The sequence below is a fragment of the Neolamprologus multifasciatus genome, chromosome 18 (genome assembly GCF_963576455.1).
Source record: "Neolamprologus multifasciatus chromosome 18, fNeoMul1.2, whole genome shotgun sequence".
NCBI lineage: Eukaryota > Metazoa > Chordata > Actinopteri > Cichliformes > Cichlidae > Neolamprologus > Neolamprologus multifasciatus.
The window spans coordinates 898,486-921,559 of NC_140456.1; the positions used below are offsets into that span (position 1 = coordinate 898,486).

The following is a 23,074-nucleotide window of genomic DNA, read 5'->3' on the forward strand; positions in this document are numbered from 1 at the left end:
CAACAATAGACTGGAAAAGTGTAATTCAAAGGAAGAAGAGGCTGAACACGTGACATTAATGAGCTGCTTTATTAACATACGTGTGGATAAAAAGATCGTCCCAGAGAGGCTGAGAGTGTCAGAGTTAGAGGGATCCATCACTCTGCGAAAGGAATCAAACAACTATGTTTCTCAGATTCATCATCTACAGTTCAAACCTGGCAGTTTGTTGCTCTCTGCCAGGTGATTGGCTGAAGAGCTGTGAACAGGTAGTGGGTGTGTGGGGTGAAGTGAGCGCTCTTCTGTGGAAAAAACCCGAGGCGATTAATTCACTCGGGTGCGAGTGGGTCTGCTGTCGGTAAGATACTTTTGCCATTTTGTTCGGATCATTTGTTTTTGTAGGTGCCGATTTTTAATGTGTGTCGTTGGACTTTTTTAGTGTGACCACGAGTTTTAATGGAAGAATTGATCAAGCCCGAGATCGACTGCGCGCAGGGAGACTGATCAATATTGTAGGTATGAGTGTGTGTTTTAGCTTTGACTTTGAATGGTTTCATAATATTGATATTTTATTGGGTAATATTTTAATCGATAATGTTGTTTGTTTTCAGCTGTGCTGTCTCTGCTGTCCTTCGTTCTTTTAATTGATTTGGAATTTTGTTTTGGTTAGTCCGTCCAGCTGTAAAGGCGGACTAACCTTTGTTTTTTTTGTTTGTTGGTTTGTGTCACTTCCCTTTATCTTCCAGATTACAGGCCATGCATAGCTCTGCTTCTTTTTTGCAGTGCGTGCAGCAGGTGAACCGATTGCTGTGTTGCTAAACGGGGTGTAACGGTTTGCAGTGTTGTGTAATTTTCACACCATTTGTGTGGTAAGTCTCGTGTGCAGCTGGGATATCAGCAGGATGTGTTGTGAGTCCTGTCTGGAAATAACTGGGAACTTGTATGTTTAATTAATGTAATAAATTATCAATATATTTCTGTGCCCCGTTTACTCTTCCCTTGTCCTCGGTTACAATTACAACATTAAAAGATTCAGAGAGTCCGAAGAACAATATTAATGTTGGTGATCCACAGGGTGGAGTTTTAAAAATGTCTGCGGCTATATGATTGGATGTTTGATGTATTTAAGCTGATGGACATTTACAGCTGTAACTCTGATGAGCTCCATCACAAATATCTGAGTCTGATTATTTGACTTTTATTTGGACGTGAACTTTATTTACAGATGAATCTGTTCATACGGGAGCAGAAATGATATCCAAACTAAACTGTACGATAGATTTTATGTGCTGTTCTGTCGGAACTTTACTGTGCGACACTAGACGGAAGTGAACAATGCAAAAGCGGAAGTAGTGTTAGCTGTCTGTGTGACTGAGCTGGAGGTCGGTTATGATGTTGTTTGAGTTGAGTGTGCGCGTGTGAGCCGAGTGTGCGCGTGAGCCGAGTGTGTGAGCTGTGTCGTTAACAATGTCAGTTCAGTATCTGAGAAAACCGAGACGTTAAAGAGGAACTAAAGGCAACACTCGTGTACTGCCGGAACCTCACCGCGTGACACAGGCGGAAGTAAACAAAGGAAAGGCGCCATTATCGTCTTACGTGTGTGTGCCTAAGCACAGAGACTGTTGTGTTGTGTGTGTGTGAGCTGTGTCAGTAACAATGCCTTCAGTTCAGTATCTGAGAGAGTTTATCAACGAGCGACTAACTGCTGCTGCTGAACAAATATTCTTGGAGTTTGAAAAAACGATCGTCCAGTACGAGGAAGAGATCGACCGTCAGCGCAGACTGCTGGATATCACCTGGAAACCCGAAATCAAGCTGCACAGGACAGGTGAGTGTCCCTCTGTAGTGGCAGTTCCTTTTGTTTGACCAACGAGAGATGATTTTCCTGGTAGCAGAATTTGCATTTAGTATCCAGTATTTTTGTCGCAGTTTTGACAGCAGCTCTTCCTGCGAGTCCCAACCTTTGATGGATATGGCGTAAAATCAGTGACACATGCATATCCTTTGTCAAAATTGCAGAATCCTTTACTTCCGTAGTCGTGGCTGCTTTATTCAATCAGAGGATTCCTGCATCCAACACTGGATCAAGTTTGTAGAGACTACTTCCCTTGGAGACTCCTTTGAGGCCATTGCTGATTAAAGCCATTTCAGTTTTAAATTTCTGTTGTTGTGCATATTGAATAATAGCTTGTTCTGCCTTTGCTACATATTCTGGAGTCATATTTCCTTTCTTCAAAGTGGTCTTAAACCTTCTTATCTCCACTTCTTTCTGACTTTCCAGATCATTCTTTTTCAAACCTGCACCAGCAACACCAAGGCCTCTTTCAGCTTTAAAAGCCAGGCTACAGAGATTTTAAGTTTTGCCCAAGACAAGAAGTAATGGATAAGATAGTTGGTAGGATTTTGTAATTTCTTCACAACGACATTCATTGTCAGGTCCTTTTTGACCTCTGGGTCATCTGCAGAAATTACACTGTACTCCACATCCAGTTTAGGCCATTCCTTTTCTGACTTATAGAGAAATTCTGTCCCTTTTATCCATCTCCTACATGTGAGGAAATCCTCAGCACTCATGCCTTTGGATGCATCATCTGCAGGATTCTCCTTGGAAGAAACGCATCTCCACTAATTCACATCTGTTGCTTATCGAATGACAGCAATTCTGTTTGCAACAAAAGTATTAAATCTTCTGGTTTCATTGGAGATGTATTTCAGTACTGTTGTACTATCAGTCCAAAAAACTGATTTTTCCAACCTTACCTGCAGCTCTTTTTGCAGAAGCATATTCACTCGAACTGCGAGAACTGCAGCCGTCAATTCCAGCCTGGGAATTGTAGTTTGCTTGAGAGGAGCAACTCTAGCTTCTCCCAGGATAAAAACAACATGTGTGAGGTTATTCTTTTCCAACTTTAAATATGACACTGTTCCATAACCATCTTGACTTGCATCAGAAAATGATGAAGTTGTGCCTTATCTGGTCTTCCAAAGCAACTTGGTTTAAAGCAACGTTCCACTTTGAACTTTGAAATCAGCTGGAGATCCTCCAGCCAATCACGCCACCGCTGGGAAAGAAATTGGGGAATAACTTCATCCCAATTTTGTCGGCAAAGCTCTTGTAGCAACAGTTTAGCTGGCATACTGAAGGGAGACAAGATTCCCAAAGGATCATACAGTGAGCTGACCACAGACAAAATGCCCCTTCTGGTTGTTGGATGGTCCAGCACGAAGGTTCTGAACTGGAACGTGTCTGTTTCTATGCACCACTGTAAACCCAGTGCTCTCTCAACTGGAAGTTGATCTGTGTCCAAATCCAGAGCCTTAATTTCCTTTGCTCTTCTTTCCTCTGGGATGGACATGAGCACTGTGCGACTGTTGCTGATCCATTTTGAAAGCTTAAATCCTCCTTTAGCGCAGATATCGGTCAGCCTCTTCACCATGTGCACTGCCTCCTCTTCTGAAGCAACAGATTTCAAACAATCATCCACATAAAAGTTTCTTTTGACTGTATCAACCACTTCAGCTGGAAACTGTTGTGCATTGTCATCTGCAGTTCTCTGTAGAGCATAATTTGCACATCTTGGCGAAGATACTACTCCAAACAAATGCACCTTCATCTGGTATTCCTGTGCCGACCTTGTAGTGTCGCCATGTTGTCACCACAGGAAACGGAGAAAGTTGACGTGTTTTTCTGAGACGTGAACTTGGTGAAACATGGAATCAATGTCTGCCATTAATGCAACAGGCTCTTGTCTAAATCTGATCAGAACTCCAACCAGTGAGCTTGTGAGATCAGGTTCCTGTAGAAGCTGGCTGTTCAATGATGCTCCTTTGTTGTTCCACAGTCAAATGCAACTCTTAACTTGCCCTTTGTGGAATGATACACTCCGTGATGAGGGATGTACCACACCTTTCCATCGTCTTTGTGCAACTCATCTGCAGAGACAAGCTCGGCATATCCTTGTTCAAGCATGTTGTTTACGCATTCAGTGTATTCATCCTTATAATGAGCCTTTTCAAATCTCCGTCTGAGACTCTGGAGACGCTGCTCCGCGACACAGAGGTTATTTGGCAAGCTGGGACCTTCTCTCCTGAAAGGCAAATCAATGTGATAATGATTTCCAATAAGTTTTATTGAACTACTAACAATATCCATGAAACACACATCCTCTCTGGACATTTCAGTCTGCTCCTCTGAGGATCTTTCATTAAAATCATGATTGTACTGTTTAATCAACATTTCTACAAGATGCTCAACAGAAATCCTATTGGCTGTTACAGCAGTGCGGTTGTTTTTATTTCCAGTGCGCAGGGGCCCATTTATGACCCAGCCAACTTTTGTTTTTACAGCATAAGGTCCACCTCCACACTGTTTATCACCTTCCATGGCTCTCAAACGTTGGAAGCATCACTGCCTATCAGTAGCTCCACCTCTGCATCAATGTTGTGAAGTTTAACAGGTTTAAGATGAGGCCACTGATCGACGTCGCCTCGCTGGGGAATATTGACTGTAGAAACTGGCATGGTCCTTTGAGTCAAAACATCTGGCAATGCCATGAAATCCTTTGCTTCCATACCAGACACTTCTAAACCAGACAGAACTTGTGCACCAACAATCCTATTTTGACTCATTGTTCTCAAAAGGATATTGGTCTTTTTACCTTTAAGATTCAGTCTTTTTGCCAGAGTTTCTGTACAGAATGTACCTGAACTTCCAGGATCCAAAAATGCAAAGGTTTGCACAGTTTTATTGCTCTTTTGGCTCTTAACTAGAACTGGAAAAATGGAAAAAAAGATGCATCAACTTCATGACTTGAGGATGCACCTGGAACTCTTCGCTCTATATGAAGAACCCCTGGTGACACGTTGCAATCCAAACGACTCCTACAGTCTTTGCTTGTGTGACCAACTTTCAAACAACCAAAACAAATTCCCCTTTCCTTGATAAAAGTCAACTTATCCCGATGCATTTTAGCTTTGAACTGCTTACAATTCTCTAGTAAATGATTGCTGTGTGAACAAAACAAACGGTGGAATTTGTTCTGCTTCCAGTGGATTGAGTTTTGACTCCTGGAGCTGTACTGACATTAGTGGCAAATTACTTCCCTTTTTTCTTTGCTTGGTGGAACTTGAAACTTTAAAGCTGCGGCTGACAACATACCCTTCGTACATACTAATGTATAGAAACCCTTACCAGCAATCATTCATTTTTTGTGTGGAAACATCTGGTTTGACTATTGTTCACCTGTAGTTTGAATGCTGAACATTTGCCTGTTTAAATCATGAGACCAGTCACTATACAGAGATGTGCTTCTGAATGTGGACGATGTGTCTTCTGCTGCAGTTCTGCTTGTGTTGAGTGATGTAAACAACAGATCGATCTAAACTCTTTAAACGTCAAAATTGATCATTAGATTTTTTATGACACAACAGTGGTGAGTGTTCCCACCTTCTGCTCTTTGTAACGTAACGCCATCTTTCCGTTTTGGACATGATTTTGGAGGATATCTTCGCAGTAGCGATTGACCGCAAAGTAAAGCTACCGGAAATGTACAACCCCACATCCGGTCTCAAACCAGGAAGTTAGCATTTTCTCGTGCACAGGGTCTATTAGCGATCCAATTATGCACCAGTTTAGTACATCAATACTCAGTTCATCAGACTTTGTAGTGAAATAATGTCTTTATACTCCAATAGCTTCACTGTTTTCCTTTACGGCTTAAACAATATTATCACTCCAGTTTTGATGAACGAGTGACATGTTGATCCAGGCCTCAACATCAAATCTGTCGGGAGTACTCACAGACGATCCAGTAACTTTTGTTCGAGTTCGACGGTGATCCTTGAAATCCATATATCCAACATATCCATTAATGAAGGATTATTCCTTTGGTCCACAGGCAGGTTTTTTACTCTGTGGCAATTCCTTTTGTTTGACCAACCAAACATCCCACAATTAAAAGCCCACAAGCCACTGCTGCACTGAGATAATATTTTGTACGCAGGCAAAAGAAGTCCACTGTCCACACTTAAGTTGCGTTTTTATGGTTGATTCATCCAGTTTGGCAAAAAACAAGATCAAATTTTTTGTTACTTCCTGCTGCTTCTCCTGCTCTGGTAAAAAACCATAGGCCCACCCCAGTGCATGCTGGTCCTATACCAGTCTCTTTATTTATAGAAACAAAATGGCCCTACAGCTCTTACTGACTGATTTAACAAGGTAAACACCAAACAAACAAAACATTGAAACAAATATTAACCTACAAATAAACTTGTAAATAAACCCCAAAATATAAGTAAACTAACAACAAACTTTAACTAATTTCAAAATATAATAAAAATAAAGAACAAATAGCTCCAACACACTCTGATCGATGGATGAACACGTGATGCCGTCTACGTTTAAGTAATTTTACATGGTTATGTGCTGTTCAATATGCGGCTGCATTTGACAATGCATTTACATGCAGCTCGAAAGTTCACAATCTGTATTCCAAAAGGTTGTTTCCTCTTCCTGTTGGGATAAACACACGTGTTAGCACACCGCCGTTCCTTTTGTTGCAGTGTTTAATATAATTCAGTGGCAATTTTTGATCATCAAATTCCACAAGATTTAACACGTGATAACGTTTTTCTTTTACCAAAACTAAAAGGGAAATACAAAATACACACTGGCACAATTATGCATTTCTAAGAATATAACAACCAACCTGTTATCAATGAAAACCCTACATTCTTGTTCAAGTCGTCCTCGGGTGAATCGAGGATCATTTTCAAGTTTAATATCTGAAATTATTACATCATAGAAATCACAAGATTTTCCCTGTTCTCTGCTGCAATCAGCACATATTCAACCATTTATAAAAAAAAAATCAGCATGTTTTCTGATTAAACATGTTCTCGGGTTCATCTATGATCATTTTCAAGTCTTATTATGAGACAATAATAATAAAAGCACCATGAATTACTTTATATTTCAGTGTCTTTAACTAGCAGCAATAAACTCTTTAGAATAGAGGAAAATACTTTATTATTATTATTATTGTTATTGTTGTAAGTATAAGATAAAGATGTCAATGAATTTCAAATGCATGTCAATGTCACTATCGTCTCCTTGGCAACACACTGTGCTGATTATAAAAATCCAAATACTGCCTTTTTGACTCTGTCAGCTTGTAAGGGGGCTGCAGGTGTGGTGGAGTAAGCACAGGTGGAGGCAGGCATTCTTCACCTGACGTGCAATTTCCTTATAAAAACCCACAGTGATGGCCGCACAGGCCGGTGGTATGAACGACCAAAAACAAGCTTGTACAAACAAATTAAGAACTGTAAAAACAAAAACAAAGGAAACTTAAGTGAATGAATAAATCAACTAAACAAAATCTAGCCCCGTGGCTATTGGGCTACTGGCCAGCCTTTACTCTTGCTGCTCCACCTTGAGCTCCTCTTCAGGAGCAAAACTCAGGCTTACAAAGCTTAAGCTCCTTCCCCAGAACAAACCACACAAGTGGTGATGTTATGTCTGGCACTGAAGCCCTGAGGCCTGTGTTGATTAAAAGGGGCGTGTCCAAATGAAGCCAGTGTCGAGGTCCGTATTATTAATATCACATGACCAAAGATAAACGAGGCCCAGTTTCTCTGAAACGCTGCGACTGCCTCGTTATGTGATTCGAGCTGATGAAAAGACCTGGGAATTAGTTTTATGCATGAACGGGATCTAAATGATTCTGAGGATCATCACGAGTGTGCACGGAGACTGTTAGCGCATTATGGAGCCACCAAAAAGAATAAATATCAGCAGGTTAGGAAGCATTTTGACATGTTATCGCCCAATAATGACATCTTCAATCAGTCTCAGAGAGGTGTGTGTGTGTGTGTGTGTGAGAGAATGGGTGAATGTGTAAAGCGCTATACAAATACAGGCCATTTACCATTTTCCAGACAACTCAACAGAGCTGCAATTTAGTCAGTCTACAAAGAGCTGAAGCTGAGACTTTATGTTCTAGAGCTCAAACTTTAACTAAGGACTCAGACACAATCATTCCACAATTTTAAATGTAGTAATAAAAAATTAATGACTCCAGAGTTTATCGTCATCACTTTTTTCTTTTTTTGCATGTGTCCCTGTCTTTCTCCAGAACTCCCACAGCATTATGTCTGTAAGAAGAGGAGCTCCAGTGTGGAGCAGGAGGAACCAGAACCTCCACAGATTAAAGAGGAACAGGAGGAACTGTGCAGCAGTCAGGAGGGAGAGCAGCTGGGACTGAAGGAGGAGACAGATACCTTCATGGTGACTGCTGCTGAGGAAGGAGAGCACAGTGAACCAGGAGGAGACAGGGAGCAGCTCCTCTCTCAGGATCCTGATACATTTATTCAGTCCAAATCTAAAGAAATATTAGCAGATATTAATGAATCTGTCCAGTACGAGGAAGAGATCGACCGCCAGCGCAGACTGCTGGATATCACCTGGAAACCCGAAATCAAGCTGCACAGGACAGGTGAGTGTCCCTCTGAGGGAGGATCCTGATCACAGCTCTGCGGAACATTTCTGATTGTGAGGACTTTTTGGAGATGTGAGCTAACAGAGCAAACAGAGGACAGGACTGCGCTGCGCTCCATTTATTTTCCAACTGCTCCCTAAGTGAAAGCCAGGCATTCATGTATCTGAGCAGCTGAGACACTGTTCAGATACAGGAGGGGGCCTGAGAGTGTGATCCAAAATTTCCATCTCTGCTCCTTGCTCATCCAAATACGACTTTCTGTTGTAATCATTTCTTCAGGATGGTACATCAGTTCTTTCTGAATCACAGCCCCTCACTGGTCTACACATGTCTCACCCCTCCCTTCCTCTCCATACTGTAAATGGTCTTTTCTTAATACCATGTGAGTCAGGTTCATACTTCTGTATTTCTTAGTTCATCCTTGACAAGTTCACCAATTAGTCCAGACTTTCAAGTACTCGAGGACTCACTGTGGTTATTTTATGATTGAAACAGTGTTGTACTCGATGACATCACAGCTCAGCTCCACTCTACCTTTCTCTTTTCCCCTGAATATTTACAATGGAAATTGCCCAAAATACATCTAATTGATAGAGTTCTTTAAAAATTATTATCATCACTTTTTTTCCTATTAAAAAAAATTGGGAAGGTTGGAATAAAGACTGGACTGACATCAGTGATCATTGACCAGAAATGGAAGCGTTTCGTGTATTTCTGAACAACATGTTCATGTTGTAGAAAATTATTTTGCTAGTATATTTACTGAGATGATTTTCTACCACACCACATTTCTTTTTTTTCTCCTTTCGTCCCTCCAGACGTCCCACAGCAGCCTGTCTTTAAAGAGGAGGAGGAGGAGGTTCTCACTGAGCAGCAGCTCTGGAACCAGGAGAGGAGCTCCAGTGTGGAGGAACCAGAACCTCCACAGATTAAAGAGGAACAGGAGGAACTGTGCAGCAGTCAGGAGGGAGAGCAGCTGAGACTGAAGGAGGAGACGGATACCTTTATGGTGACTGTTGCTTATGAGGAAAGTGAGCAAAATGAAGCAGAATCAAACAGCAATCATCTCCTCTCTCATAGCTCTGCTGTTGCTGAGAGCCAAAATCAGGAAGGAAGCATGGATGTAGATTCAGGGTCAACTAGAAATGGAAACAAAAGTCACAACAATGCAGTAGATTCCCCTACATCGAAGAATCAGTGTAACTCTGACAAATGTAAAAAGTCTTTAGAATGTGATATTTGTGGAAAAGTTTTTAAGCAGAATTATGAAATGAAAAGACATTACACAGTTCACACAGGTGAGAAACCGTATTTTTGCCAAACTTGTGGGAAAGGTTTTACTCAGACGGGTGCTTTGACTTACCACATGAGAATTCACACAGGTGAGAAACCATATTCTTGTAAAACATGTGGAAAAATGTTTGCATACAGTAGCGATTCACTGAAGCACAGGCGAATTCACACAGGTGAGAAACCATATCCTTGTAAAACCTGTTTGAAAATGTTTGCCTGTAGCAGTTCTTTATCTATCCACATGAGAACTCACACAGGCGAGAAACCTTATCATTGTAAAACATGTGGTAAAATGTTTGCATCTAGAAATTATTTGTTAAAGCACACGAGAACTCATACAGGTGAGAAACCTTATCTGTGTAACAGCTGTGGGAAAATGTTTGCATGTAATAGTTCATTATTGAAGCACATGAGAACTCACACAGGTGAGAAGCCTTATACTTGTAAAACATGCGGGAAAATGTTCAGATGTAGTAGTCATTTATTGGTGCATATAAGAACTCACACAGGTGAGAGGCCATATCATTGCAAAACTTGTGGGAAAATGTTCGTATCTAGTAGTCATTTGTTGCGCCACATGAAAACTCACACAGGCCAGAAGTTGTAGTCTTTGTACAGAAAAAAATATTATCATGGAAGCCAAGCTTGAAAAAAACACTTGAAAATGTGTTGGTTATTAAGGTTTAACCTTTTCCTGAACTTTCAGACATAACATTGTTGAAGTTCAGATTTTTGATTTTTTGTTTTTCTTTTACTTGCCGCGTATTTGATAGCTGACAATTTCTGTTTTGTGGAATTAAAAGTTTGTATTGTGTGAAAATTATATAAAATAATATATAGGAGCTATTTTTTGTGTGCGAATCAATTAATTTTCTTCTGCTCTCCAACCCCACCAGGAGCTTACCTTACCTGACTTATCTTGCAGGTGAAACATGTTCTCGACTCTTTTCAGTTTGCTTACCAGCCTGTTGTGGTCAAAAATTCTTGAAAGAGTAGTTATAAAAAAGCTAACAGATCATCTGCAGAGGAATGGCTTATTTGAAGAGTTTCAGTCAGGTTTCAGAGCTCATCACAGCACAGAAACAGCTTCAGTGAAGGTTACAAATGATCTTCTTATGGCCTCTGACAGTGGACTCATCTCTGTGCTTGTCCTGCTAGACCTCAGTGCAGCATTCGATACTGTTGACCATAATATCCTATTAGAGCGATTAGAACATGCTGTAGGTATTACAGGTACTGTGCTGCAGTGGTTTGTATCATATCTATCTAATAGACTCCAGTTTGTGCATGGTAAATGGAGAGTCCTCTTCACACACTGAGGTTAATTATGGAGTTCCACAGGGTTCAGTGCTAGGACCAATTCTGTTTACATTATACATGCTTCCCTTAGGCAGCATCATTAGAAGACATAGCATACATTTTCACTGCTATGCAGATGACACCCAGCTCTATCTGTCCATGAAGCCAGTTAACACACACCAATGAGTGAAACTGCAGGAATGTCTTAAAGACATAAAGAACTGGATGGCCGCTAACTTTCTGCTTCTTAATTCAGATCAAACTGAGGTTATTGTACTCGGCCCTGAAAATCTTAGAAATATGGTATCTAACCAGATTCTTACTCTGAATGGCATTACCTTGGCCTCCAGTAACACTGTAAGGAACCTTGGAGTAATGTTTTACCAGTATATGCCCTTCAATGCACACACAATCCTGATCAAAAGTTTAAGACCTCTAAAAAATAGCAAAAAAAAAAATCATATTGTGCATGGTTGGATCTTTGTATTAAACAAACATGCAGGACTGCTTCTTTTCATTAGTGCAACATCTCTAAAATTAGAAATATCCCGTCTCAGATGTCTGTGAAGGTTCTCAGTCATCCAGGTCATCGTAGTCTAAGGAGCTTGGAAAGAAAAGCGTCTGGACTTCTTTAAGTTGCTTGAGAAGCTTCTTCAGTTAGTTTAACTGAAGAAGCTTCTCGGATGAGAGGTGAAACGTCTTCAAGCAAATTAAAGAAGTCCAGACGCTTTTCTTTCCAAGCTCCTTAGACGTCCTGTCCGAGAGTGACGCTGAAAAGCTACTTCCTTACTAAATAAAGCTACTTTATTACTTCCAGGCTGGACGACTGTAATTCATTATTATCAAGAAGTCCTAAAAACTCCCTAAAAAGCCCTCAGCTAATCCAAAATGCTGCAGCAAGAGTCCTGACAGGGACTAGAAAGAGAGCAGATTTCTCTTGTACTGGTGTCTCTTCTAGATAAATGGACTGGTATAGCTTGCCTCAATCACACAAGCACTTCTATGATCTTTCTATCTAACATTCACACACAGATGGATGCATTGGAGAGCACCATGGGGTTAGTATCTTGACTAAAGATATTTAGACTTGCAGACAGGAAAGAAGTCCTGCTCCTCACAAGGTCTTAAATAATTAGGCCCCATCTTATCTTAATGACCTTGTAGTACCATATCACCCTATTAGAGCACTTCGCTCTCGCTCTGCAGGCCTACTTGTTGTTCGTAGAGTATTTAAAAGTAGAATGGGAGGCAGAGCCTTCAGTTTTCAGGCCCCTCTTCTGTGGAACCAGCTTCCAGTTTGGATTCATGCGACACTCAACTGTTGTTATGATTTGGCACTGTATAAATAAAATTGAATTGAGTCATAATGTTTTCTGCCTCTTTCAGCATGCTGACTCTCACCTGGATGGTACTGTGAGAATCTTTTTGTTTTTGAGTGGCTTTGATTCAATAAAACAACTTCTGAGTGAGAAGCTGCTCAGAATGGGTGTTACCACTTCTACTGTCTCCTGGATTGCTGATTATCTGTCAGAGACGCCTCAGTTTGTATGGCTGAGCGGCTCTTTGTCTGGGGTGATCAGTAATACTGGGGCACCATAAGGCACGGTACTATCTCCATTCCTGTTTACCGTGTACACCTCAGATTTCCAGTACAACAGTGAAACATGCCACTTGCAGAAGTCTTAGTGACTCTGCAGTTGTTGGGTGTGTTTAGTAGGGCAGGAGTCGGAGTACAGGGAGCTGGTGGAGAACTTTGTGGAGCTGTCCAGAATAAATCATGTCAGCTCTGTTTCACTGTCACTTTCCCCGTAAGTAAGAGTCACCATTAAGGTATCATCCTTCACTATAAGATGCTCTGCCTTGTCAACAAGACAAAGGACATGGTGGTTGATTTTTGCAGGATAATAACTGCAAATAGACCCATCAACATCATGTGTGAAGAAGCAGAAACAGTGGATAGCTGCAGGTACCTGGGTTTTCACCTGAATGACAGACTGGGCTGAAGGACCAACAGTGATGCTGTACAAGAGGAAGCTCAGGGCCGCATCAGTGCCAGAGATACATCAGGATCAACAAACTTCACAAGGCTGGAAACGTGATTGGTCAGAGTTTGGATTTATTTAACTCAGTGAGGGTCAGAGGTTACTGAACTGCTCTCCATCATGGACAACCCATCACACCTGATCCACTCAACCTTAGAGGCAGCAGAGCTCCTTTTCCCTCAGGCTGATTCAACCTCACTGACATAAAGAAGGAAATCAGGAAATGATTCCTACTCTTCTCTGTACAGAAACTTCTTTCTGTGATGGGAGAGCACACCTGTCAGGACATAAGACTCCACTCACATATTTGTGTATTATACCTTGCTGCACCTGTTTCTCAAGATTCAAGAAAGCCTTTATTTGTCACATGCAAGTCGCCCTGAAGCAAAATGCTAATGTTTTAGAGTGAAAGAACATCCAGATAATTCAGTTTTAATTCAATCAGTGAGAAACTGAAGCTTATTTTAAAGAAACAGAAAACTTCATGTCTGAACGTTCCTACAGTTGGTTTGCGGTTGATGTGGATTTGCTGCTCATGTGAATCCTCCCACAGTGTTTCATTAGCAGCTGTAACCACAGTGACTCTGATAAAACAGGAATTAGCAGAATCCATCTGATATGAAGCTGTGCTTTGAATACCACTTCCCTCCTCTTTGAAGAGTAGTCAGATATCTGTGTTCAGGTTTTTGTACAGCCTCTTCTACACTTTGTATCACTGTGTTTCTAGAGCACAGTAGTAGAGAGCTGTGTCTGCCAGGGTTAGGGCTGCTATGGTCAGATTAGTTGTTGTTGGTGATGTTTCTGATCCATATCGTTTATCAGGAATATACTCAGTTGTTCTGTCCTTTGCTCCTTTCCAGAGTATAAACTGAGGAGCCTGGAGGTCAGAATCATGTCTGTACCAGTGAAGCCAAGGAGTATCATCACTTGTCTCATAGTCACATGTGAGTTTGACAGATTCTCCTTCTGTTTCAGTGACTTCAGGTTGTTGAGGAGTGATTGAGTCTCCAGCTGTTAGTCCTGGAAAAAGAAAGAAGAAAAGTAGTGAAATGCAGTCTGTATATCTGCTTAATGCAGCAGCTTCAACTAAACTTTAATCCTGTTCTTAAACTCACCTATAATGTGAGATAGAAGCAAAAGAGGTGCAGCAACATGTCTTTGGAGTTATTAAAGCCAGACAGACAGCACATGAACAATGTTCTTCCACTGCAGCACAATGACCAACAAATAATGTCATTGGATGAGCTCAGGTTCAGTGGGCGGGGCCAGTTTAATAGCTCAGCCAATCAAATAGTTTCCGTTCTTCCACAGCAGCTCTGTCTCTGTCTCTGATCTTTACTGCTTCATTTCTCTGTTGTCTTTGTCATCAGTCCAATGACACAAGAATCAGAGGTTTAACAGTGTGTGGCTCCCTCTAGTGGATGTTGGGGAGTATTCTGTTGTCTTTGCTCCAAAGGTTTTTGTACAGAGTTTTGCTGTTTCCTGTCACTGTGGGCTGCAGAGCACAGTAGTACACAGCAGAGTCAGACAGCTGAAGCTTCTGGATCTTCAGAGGAACTGATCTGATGCTGGAATCCAGTGTGGAGGAAAATCTGCCTCCAGCCTCCATTTTCCCCTCACCAACTTTAAAGCGACTGAGGATGAATTTGGGGCTGTTATGTCCATCCTGTTTGTACCAGAAGAGATAATGATTTGATAAACTGCTGGTGTTATAGAGACAGCCAAGTGTTACTGTGCCTCCTTCAGCAGCAGTCTCTTCTCCTTTTGCTTGCAGCACGTTGTCTTTTTGTGCTCTGCATTCTGTAAAACACCAACAAACAGTATCAGTGTGCTGTTAAAGAATCATGTCAATGTTGATATCAAAGAAACAGAGTTGTGTTCATACCGAGGCACATAGCAGCCAGCAGCACTGAGATGAACAGAGGCGTCATATCTGCAGTGTAGAGTAACTGTGAGCTACAGCAAGTATAAAGAAGCTGTGATCTCTCTGTTTAGTCTTCATCAACACTAAGTTGGTGGATTAGAAGGAGGAGCCTGATCACAGTGACAGGACTCATTCACAGCCCTGTGTTATTCCCCCTGCTGACAGCTTTACACTCAGTAAACCAGCCTCTACACCACAGCCAGTGGTCCCTCACCAACAGCACGATTCAGTCCCACTTCCACACAGACAGGTGCAGGAAGTCTGTAACTTATACCTGTGTGGAAAAGAATCATCTGCCTAATGATGATGATAATAGTAATAAATATAACAACAATACTTCTACTAATAAAAGCATATTACATAATTTCAGCTCCTGTTATGAGCGACTTCAGGACGTCCTTGCTAACCTGCTCTGTGTCTCTCTCTTCCCTGATTTAATCTAAGTCCTGATTGGGTGCTGAGGCAAGGCAGATATAAACCTGGAGAAGGTCATCGGGCTGGCATCTTGGTCCTACTCACCAACCTGAGCTCCATCCAAGCTGGCTGTGTTACAGTACCACTGTACAGGTTTGTTTGTTATCTTAAGAAAGGTTCACCAAAACTGATCATGAGCTGGAACGTTGAAGAGATGAGGATCTGTGTCTTTCAGACCCAGGTTTTTATTTTTTGGTGGATCACATCTTGGGGAAGGCAGCATAACACAACTTAAGTTGGACTTTATCTTGCAGATTCTTCGATTCTCATGCGCACATTAAAGACACATGAAGGTACATGAAATAATAATTAATCAACAAATTGATTTACTCTGCCTTACAGAAACCTGGTTGCAGCAGGATGATTATGTTAGTTTAAATGAATCAACACCCCCGAGTCATTATAACTACCAGAAACCTCGAAGCACAAGCCGAGGGGGAGGTGTGGCAGCAATTTTTCACACCAGCCTATTAATCAACCAAAGACCCAGACAGACTTTTAATTCATTTGAAAGCCTGATGCTTAGCCTCGTCCACCCCAGCTGTGAAACTCAGAAACCAGTCTTACTTGTTATCATCTATCGTCCACCTGGGCCTTACACAGAGTTTCTGTCTGATTTCTCAGACTTTTTATCTGATTTAGTTCTCAGCTCAGATAAAATAATTATTGTGGGTGATTTTAACATCCATGTAGATGCTAAAAATGACAGCCTCAACATGGCATTTAATCTGTTATTAGACTCAATTGGCTTCTCTCCAAATGTAAAAGAACCCACCCACCACTTTAATCACACTCTAGATCTTGTTTTAACATATGACATAGAAACTGAACATTTAACAGTGTTTCCTGAAAACCCTCTCCTGTCTGATCATTTCCTGATAACATTTACATTTACAATAATTGATTACACAGCAGTGGAGAGTAGACTTTATCACAGTAGATGTCTTTCTGAAAGTGCTGTAACTAAGTTTAAGAATATAATCCACCCACTGTTATCATCGTCAATGCCCTGTACCAACACAGAGCAGAGCAGCTATCTGAACCCTGCTCCAACAGAGGTTGATCATCTTGTTAATAATTTTACCTCCTCACTACGTACGACTCTGGATACTGTAGCTCCTGTGAAAACTAAGGTCTCTAATCAGAAGTACCTGACTCTGTGGTATAATTCTCAAACACTGGGGTTAGTGCAAGTCTAATCCAAGGACCTGGAGTCTGTCCTTTTTCTGTCTTCATCTACTAAAGGTCGTTGGTTCGATCCCAACTGCTCCAGTCTGCTGACAAATATCTGTCATGGTCTGGGTGAGTCACAGTAATTTTCCACAGTTCCTGCTCTCCTCCTCTGGGTGGTGTCTTCATCATTTCTCGCAGGATCACCACTAATCAAGCTGTATTTAAGACCAGAGTTCACAACCAGCCTTCACCAGATTGTCTGCTAACCTAAGTTAGCGTATGGCTCCATGATGCTCATGTTTCTCATAGTTCATGTCCTTACCTCTGTTCTCTTGTGTCTTCAGTGGTTCCTTGGAAAACTCTGCCATCCTCGGAATAACCTGACTCACCTGGACGCTGGTCTCTCCTCACGTCTCTACAGCCGGTAAAACTCTGAGTTTTTCTTCTTGAGTCTCATCTCCCCGTCCTCCCGCCGTCTCCGTTTGGAATCTTGGATCATTAATCCTCTGGACTCACCCAGGCCTCCTCACCTCCCCCTCCTGTAAAACTCCCCCTGTGAACAAGTAAGGCTGTTTCATGCTTTAACTGTGGATCTGCTTAAGTCATATTCCCAAACCAACTCTGAGTCCGCTCTGCCTCTGTTTCACTGCCTCTACACCATCGGCTCCCGTACCACTGTTCCCCTTGCTGAGCTTCACATTAATCTCATAGTATTTTCCCATTCACGTTCATAGCATTGAATTCACTTTGTCTAAGACCTCATAGTTCATGTTCATTCAGCCTCATTCCTAGCCACGGCACCTGTAGATATTGTAACAATACCATTGTAAATAAAACTTTTGTTCACTTCACTCTGAGCCTCCGTTTGAGTCTGCTTTTGGGTCCACGTTCTGGCTTTGGCCTTGACAATATCACAGGGCAAGATACTGACCCCAAATTGCTCTCTGATGCATCAGAGTATGAATGTGGGAGAATGTTAGAAATGTAATGGCTAGTATTTGTCTTAGTTATGCTGTTTCGAGCTTGATTATTAGATTCCCCCTTGTGTCTTTGCCCTGTGTGCCTTTGTGTTTCTGTGAGGTCCCCAGAGTTTCCTGAACTTTCCCAGTTTTGTATTATTTTTCCATTCAGCCAATAAAGCTGTGTTTTTGAGTTAATGTTCTGCTAATGAGTCTGCATTTGGGTCCTATCCTACCTGAAGCTGAACATCCTTAAAATGGAAGAACTCTTGATGGAGTCCAGACGCTTTTCTTCCAAAGCTCCTTAGACTTCAATGACCTGGATGACTGAGAACCTTCACAAACAAATTCATAATGGACTTGAAGACATGTCCACTCCTCTCTCATTATAAATGGAGAACAGGTGAAATCTGCCTTTACCTTCAGATTTCTGGGCACCCACATCTCTGCTGATCTCACCTGGACCCACAACACCAGCTATGCATATATATGTAAGAATATACGTAGACCTTCAGGGTCACCTGATCAAGCCCAGCAGTAGCTGCACTTCCTCTGTGTCCTCTCCTCCTGCCTGGTTTTTGGTCCTCGGGGCCACAACTGAGAACAGAAAGGCTACACAGTGGGTCATTAACACCTCCCCTGAAGACCAGATCCTCCTGTTTAAGGTAACCCAGGGCCATCACAGATGAGCCCTACACCCCGCCCACTACCTGTTTGGCCTGCTGCCCTGTGGTTTGAGCCTCAGGTCAATCAAGTCCCACACCTCCAGACTCACTAACAGCTTCTTCCCCTGGGCCAGGTTAACAAGGTTAACAAACACTACCCACTACAGGAACACCATCTGCAGGTTTCCCAGCATGAAACTAAATTTCACAGACATAACCTGCCACTGAATACTGAACACAAGGACTCCCCAAGGTTGTGTGTTGATCCCCCTGCTCCTAACTCTGCTGACCCACGACTGCACACCATCACACAGCTCCAACCTCTTCATCAAATGTGCAGACGACACAACTGTGGTAGGTCACATCAGCAACAACGATGAGACCTACAACAGGAGTAAAGTTAACCACCTGGCTGAGTGGTGCAGCAACAACAACCTGTCCCTGAATGTGAAGAAGACTGAGGAGATCATCGCAGACTTCAGGAGAACCCTCACCCTGCACAACCATCAGTGGTGCTGCTGTGGAGAGGGTAAGCTGCACCAAATTCCTGGGTATGCACATCTCAGAAGATCTCTCCTGGTCAAAAAACACACCATCACTGGTCAGCAAAGCCCAACAATGACTCTACTTCCTCTGCAAACTGAGGAGAGCGAGAGCCTCAACCCCCATTATGAGCACCTTCTGCAGAGGAACTATTGAGAGCATCCTCACCAGCTACATCACTGTGTGGTATGACTGCTGCACTAGGTCCTGCTGGAAACAGCTACAACGAGTAGAGGAAGCAGCAGGTACTTCTCTTCCCTCCCTCCAGGTGATCTACTGCACCTCACCCGCAAAGCCCTCTGCATCACAGGTGACTCCACCCATCCGTCCAACAGCTTCTTCGGTTTGCTGCGATGAGGAAGGAGACTGAAGAGCCTCCCGGCTAGAAAAAGCAGACTGAGAGACTTCGTCCATCAGGCTGTCAGGATGCTGGAGTCTCTCCCTGCTCTCACACATGAACTCCAGACCTGCATCCACCTCTTCCCTCTGAACCCCCAAACATACAAACTCTGAACCACCACCACCCTTCACTGACTGTCCCACCGCCACTTGCACATGAACTTCCCACAATCACTATGATTGTGTTGAACACTGCTTTTTATATAGTATTGTATAGTATTGTATTGTGTTGTACATAAGACTATTTTCTTTTTATCTTTTTATCTTTAAATTGTCTTAGTGTACGCTGAGGGCCAGGGGAGCATTGCAGTTTCAGTTTGATATTAAAGCTGACTTTGCTGTTGGCTGGATCCTTATGCTACATTCAGACTGCCTGCTTGGCATATTCTGTTTGAAAGGACATGTTGGAGGAGACGTTTCTGATCTCTGCTGAATATTTCAGTCTTGTCTCTTCTGTAGTTCAGTAACATCTCGGCTCCTCCCTGAATCTCTGAGACTCCTCTGTGATCTTCATGTTCACATCTCTGTTTCACTTCTTGCTGCTGAACAGAGTAACATTGATAGGTTTGTAGCATGAACCTATTCGCTGGAACGTTAAGGACAATTCAACTACACAGCAAAAAGCATTAAACACCAAGTAGGCAAAGTTCTTCATGTTACTCATGCATGAGGGAGAGAACCACGACAAGCGCCGTTCCTTCGCTTGACCCCAGTCGCTCTCGTCCTCTACCTCGTAACACTGCTCTTTATTGAGGTTACATGAATATACATGTGTGTGTGTGTGTGTGTGTGTGGTCAGAGTGTGACCCCATAAAGACTTCCCTAAACCTGCTGGTTTGGAAGTCCAACAGTTCATCTAAACAAAAGGCACTTAGCCTAAAACAGCTATAGACACGTTTATCCGACCATAAAACAATAAGAGAAGGTACGACCTCTCCCATGCTCCCAGGATGTGGGTGTGAATGCCAGAACACTCTGGAATGCACACAAAGCCTTTGCACATTATTAAGGATCACACATCCTATCATTACACAATCGATTATACACCTCTAAGCATATATGGTTATATATTTCTAAGCATAAATGACAATCAACAATGCAAATCTAACAAACATCACTCCATGGTCTTGCTTGTTTCCAGAGTATAAACCGAGGAGCCTGAAGGTTACAATGACGTCTGTACCAGTAAAGGGCTGGATAACCATAACCAAGGTTCGGTGGGTGGGGCCAGTTACCTCGTGACATCACTGGGGCCAGTTTAATAGCTCAGCCAATCAAATAGTTTTGTGCTTCCAAAGCAGCTCTGTCTCTGTCTCTGATCTTTACTGCTTCATTTCTCTGTTGTCTTTGTCATCAGTCCAATGACACAAGAATCAGAGGTTTAACAGTGTGTGGCTCCCTCTAGTGGATGTTGTGGAGTATTCTGTTGTCTTTGCTCCAAAGGTTTTTGTACAGAGTTTTGCTGTTTCCTGTCACTGTGGGCCTCACAGCACAGTAGTAAACAGCAGAGTCAGACACTGCAGCAGAGGAGATCTGAAGATCCATTTTTGTTTCTTCCTTTCTGACTCCAACAGAGAGTTGGGAGCTGCTGGGAGATGTTAATATTTTTCCTGACTCCAAATGAGAGATCAGGAGCTCTGGTGTTTTTCCTGGATGTTGTCGATACCAGAAGAAATAATCAGCAGCACCTTTGGTGTACGTGCAGGTCAGAGTAACTGTGCTGCCCTCTAAACTGGACTCTTCATCTTTGACTGGAGTGAGCTGATCACATGTGACACCTGAAGGAAGAGAGAACGTTTTCAATCAATAATTGACGTTAATGAATCATTTGAATTGAACATAGTTTCCTGTGTAGGTGAGCAGACCTGTGAGAGTGAGAAGAATCAGAGGAAACACACAGTGATGTAATGACAGCATGTTGAGGAACATAAAGTTTGTTTTGTGTTGAACTCTGTTGAATGTGGAGGTTTTTCTCTCTTCTATAGTTCAGTAACAGCTCAGCTCCTCCCTGAATCTCTGCTCCTCCTCTCTGCTCTCAGTCACTCCTCCTCCTGTGGTTTGCAAACTTGAAACCCTGTGAGGTGGGAGGGTCACTGGAGTTAAAAATACAGGGATGTCTCCCCCCCCCAATTTGTCTTCCACTTTGAGCCAAAAATTATTTCCAGATTGTGTCACCTTTGAGCTGATATTGAAAAAACAGCTGGGGTAGAACATAAAGTACGATGTTGTCGGGTAAACAGTGGAAATAGATCCCAATAAATTTCAGCATCAGACAATATGTCAATAAAACATATCTATTTATGCCATGAAGTTGTTGTGCAGATGCTAATCATGGACGAGGTTTGGACCTAGCAGAGCTGTGACGTCAATTCATTCAGCATCCCTCTCTACAGTTATGAGCTGCTTAAAACTGTTCACCTTTTAAGCAGGTCTGGTGTGTTTCTTATTCACTCACTATGAGTTTTGATAACTGTCTCCATTTTAATCATTAGTTATTATTATACTCTGGCTCTCTTCAACAGCATTTCTTTATTGTGTCTTCCTCCCCCTTTACCAACTTGTTGCATTGGTTGTCTCAGGTGGACTCAGACGATAACTTTTCCTTCAGTATGTAAGGATGTGTCTCAAAGTGTGTTTAAAAGAGAAGAACGGGTTTATAAGAGGGCGGGAAATGTGTGGGAGGTTTTTATGGCTTAAAATATATAAAAATATCAGAATAAACATCTGGATTCTTCTTTTTGGATTTTAACCTATTGTTGGGGTTCCCAGAACTTAACCCCCACAATAATCGAAGGAATACTGTATAGATTTAGACAAAGATATATAGATATATATAATAGATATATAGATATAGATAACAATGAATTAAACTGACAAACACAAGCTTAAACATCTCACCTCAACAAGTTGATGAAGGCAAAATATTGGCTGTGGTATCATTTTAACATCTCAGACACGGAATAACAATTATTAAAGGACGGCAGCAAAATGATTTGCTGCTTCTGAAGGACTTTCCACAAAAGCTTCAACTTATTGCAGCCACTGCTTATCTGACTCTGATTTGACTCCAATAATTTTCTTTCTGATTAAGATTTGCACACCATTAGGCACAAAATTAGGCACATTTTAAATATGCTAAATCTGATACATTTGTTTATCAAATATAGCTTTTGCTGTTTGACTGTATTCCCTAATTTCTTTGTGCTTGAACGTTTCTGCAGTTGGTTTGTGGTTGATGTGGATTTGCTGCTCATGTGAATCCTCCCACAGTGTTTCATTAGCAGCTGTAACCACAGTGACTCTGATAAAACAGGAATTAGCAGAATCCATCTGATATGAAGCTGTGCTTTGAATACCACTTCCCTCCTCTTTGAAGAGTAGTCAGATATCTGTGTTCAGGTTTTTGTACAGCCTCTTCTACACTTTGTATCACTGTGTTTGTAGAGCACAGTAGTAGAGAGCTGTGTCTGCCAGGGTTAGGGCTGCTATGGTCAGATTAGTTGATCGATCTGATGTTTCTGATCTATATCGTTTATCAGGAATATACTGAACACCACTCTGTGATCTTTCCCCTTTCCAGAGTATAAACTGAGGAGCCTGAAGGTCAGAATGATGTCTGTACCAATAAAGCCAAACATCACTATCACTTGTCTCATAGCTACATGTGAGTTTGACAGATTCTCCTTCTGTTTCAGTGACTTCAGGTTGTTGAGGAGTGATTGAGTCTCCAGCTGTTAGTCCTGGAAAAAGAAAGAAGAAAAGTAGTGAAATGCAGTCTGTATATCTGCTTAATGCAGCAGCTTCAACTAAACTTTAATCCTGTTCT

General features: G+C 42.0%; 1 protein-coding gene across 3 annotated transcripts; it reads left to right on the forward strand.

Moving 5' to 3' along the window:
- The first annotated feature begins 172 nt into the window (after positions 1–172).
- LOC146496895 (uncharacterized) lies at positions 173–11,063 on the forward strand. 3 transcript variants are annotated; one of them, XM_085140799.1, is made up of 5 exons: positions 173–337; positions 419–495; positions 591–1,807; positions 8,115–8,474; positions 9,296–11,063. In XM_085140799.1, the coding sequence occupies exons 3-5, from the start codon at positions 1,636–1,638 to the stop codon at positions 10,375–10,377; spliced, it is 1,614 nt and encodes a 537-aa protein (XP_084996925.1). In that variant the 5' UTR covers positions 173–337; positions 419–495; positions 591–1,635; the 3' UTR covers positions 10,378–11,063. The 3 variants fall into 3 exon arrangements, with proteins under 3 accessions (XP_084996925.1, XP_084996924.1, XP_084996926.1); XM_085140798.1 differs by having other exon boundaries at positions 173–495; XM_085140800.1 differs by lacking the exons at positions 173–337; positions 8,115–8,474 and having other exon boundaries at positions 356–495; positions 9,296–11,062.
- Positions 11,064–23,074: the final 12,011 nt, after the last annotated feature.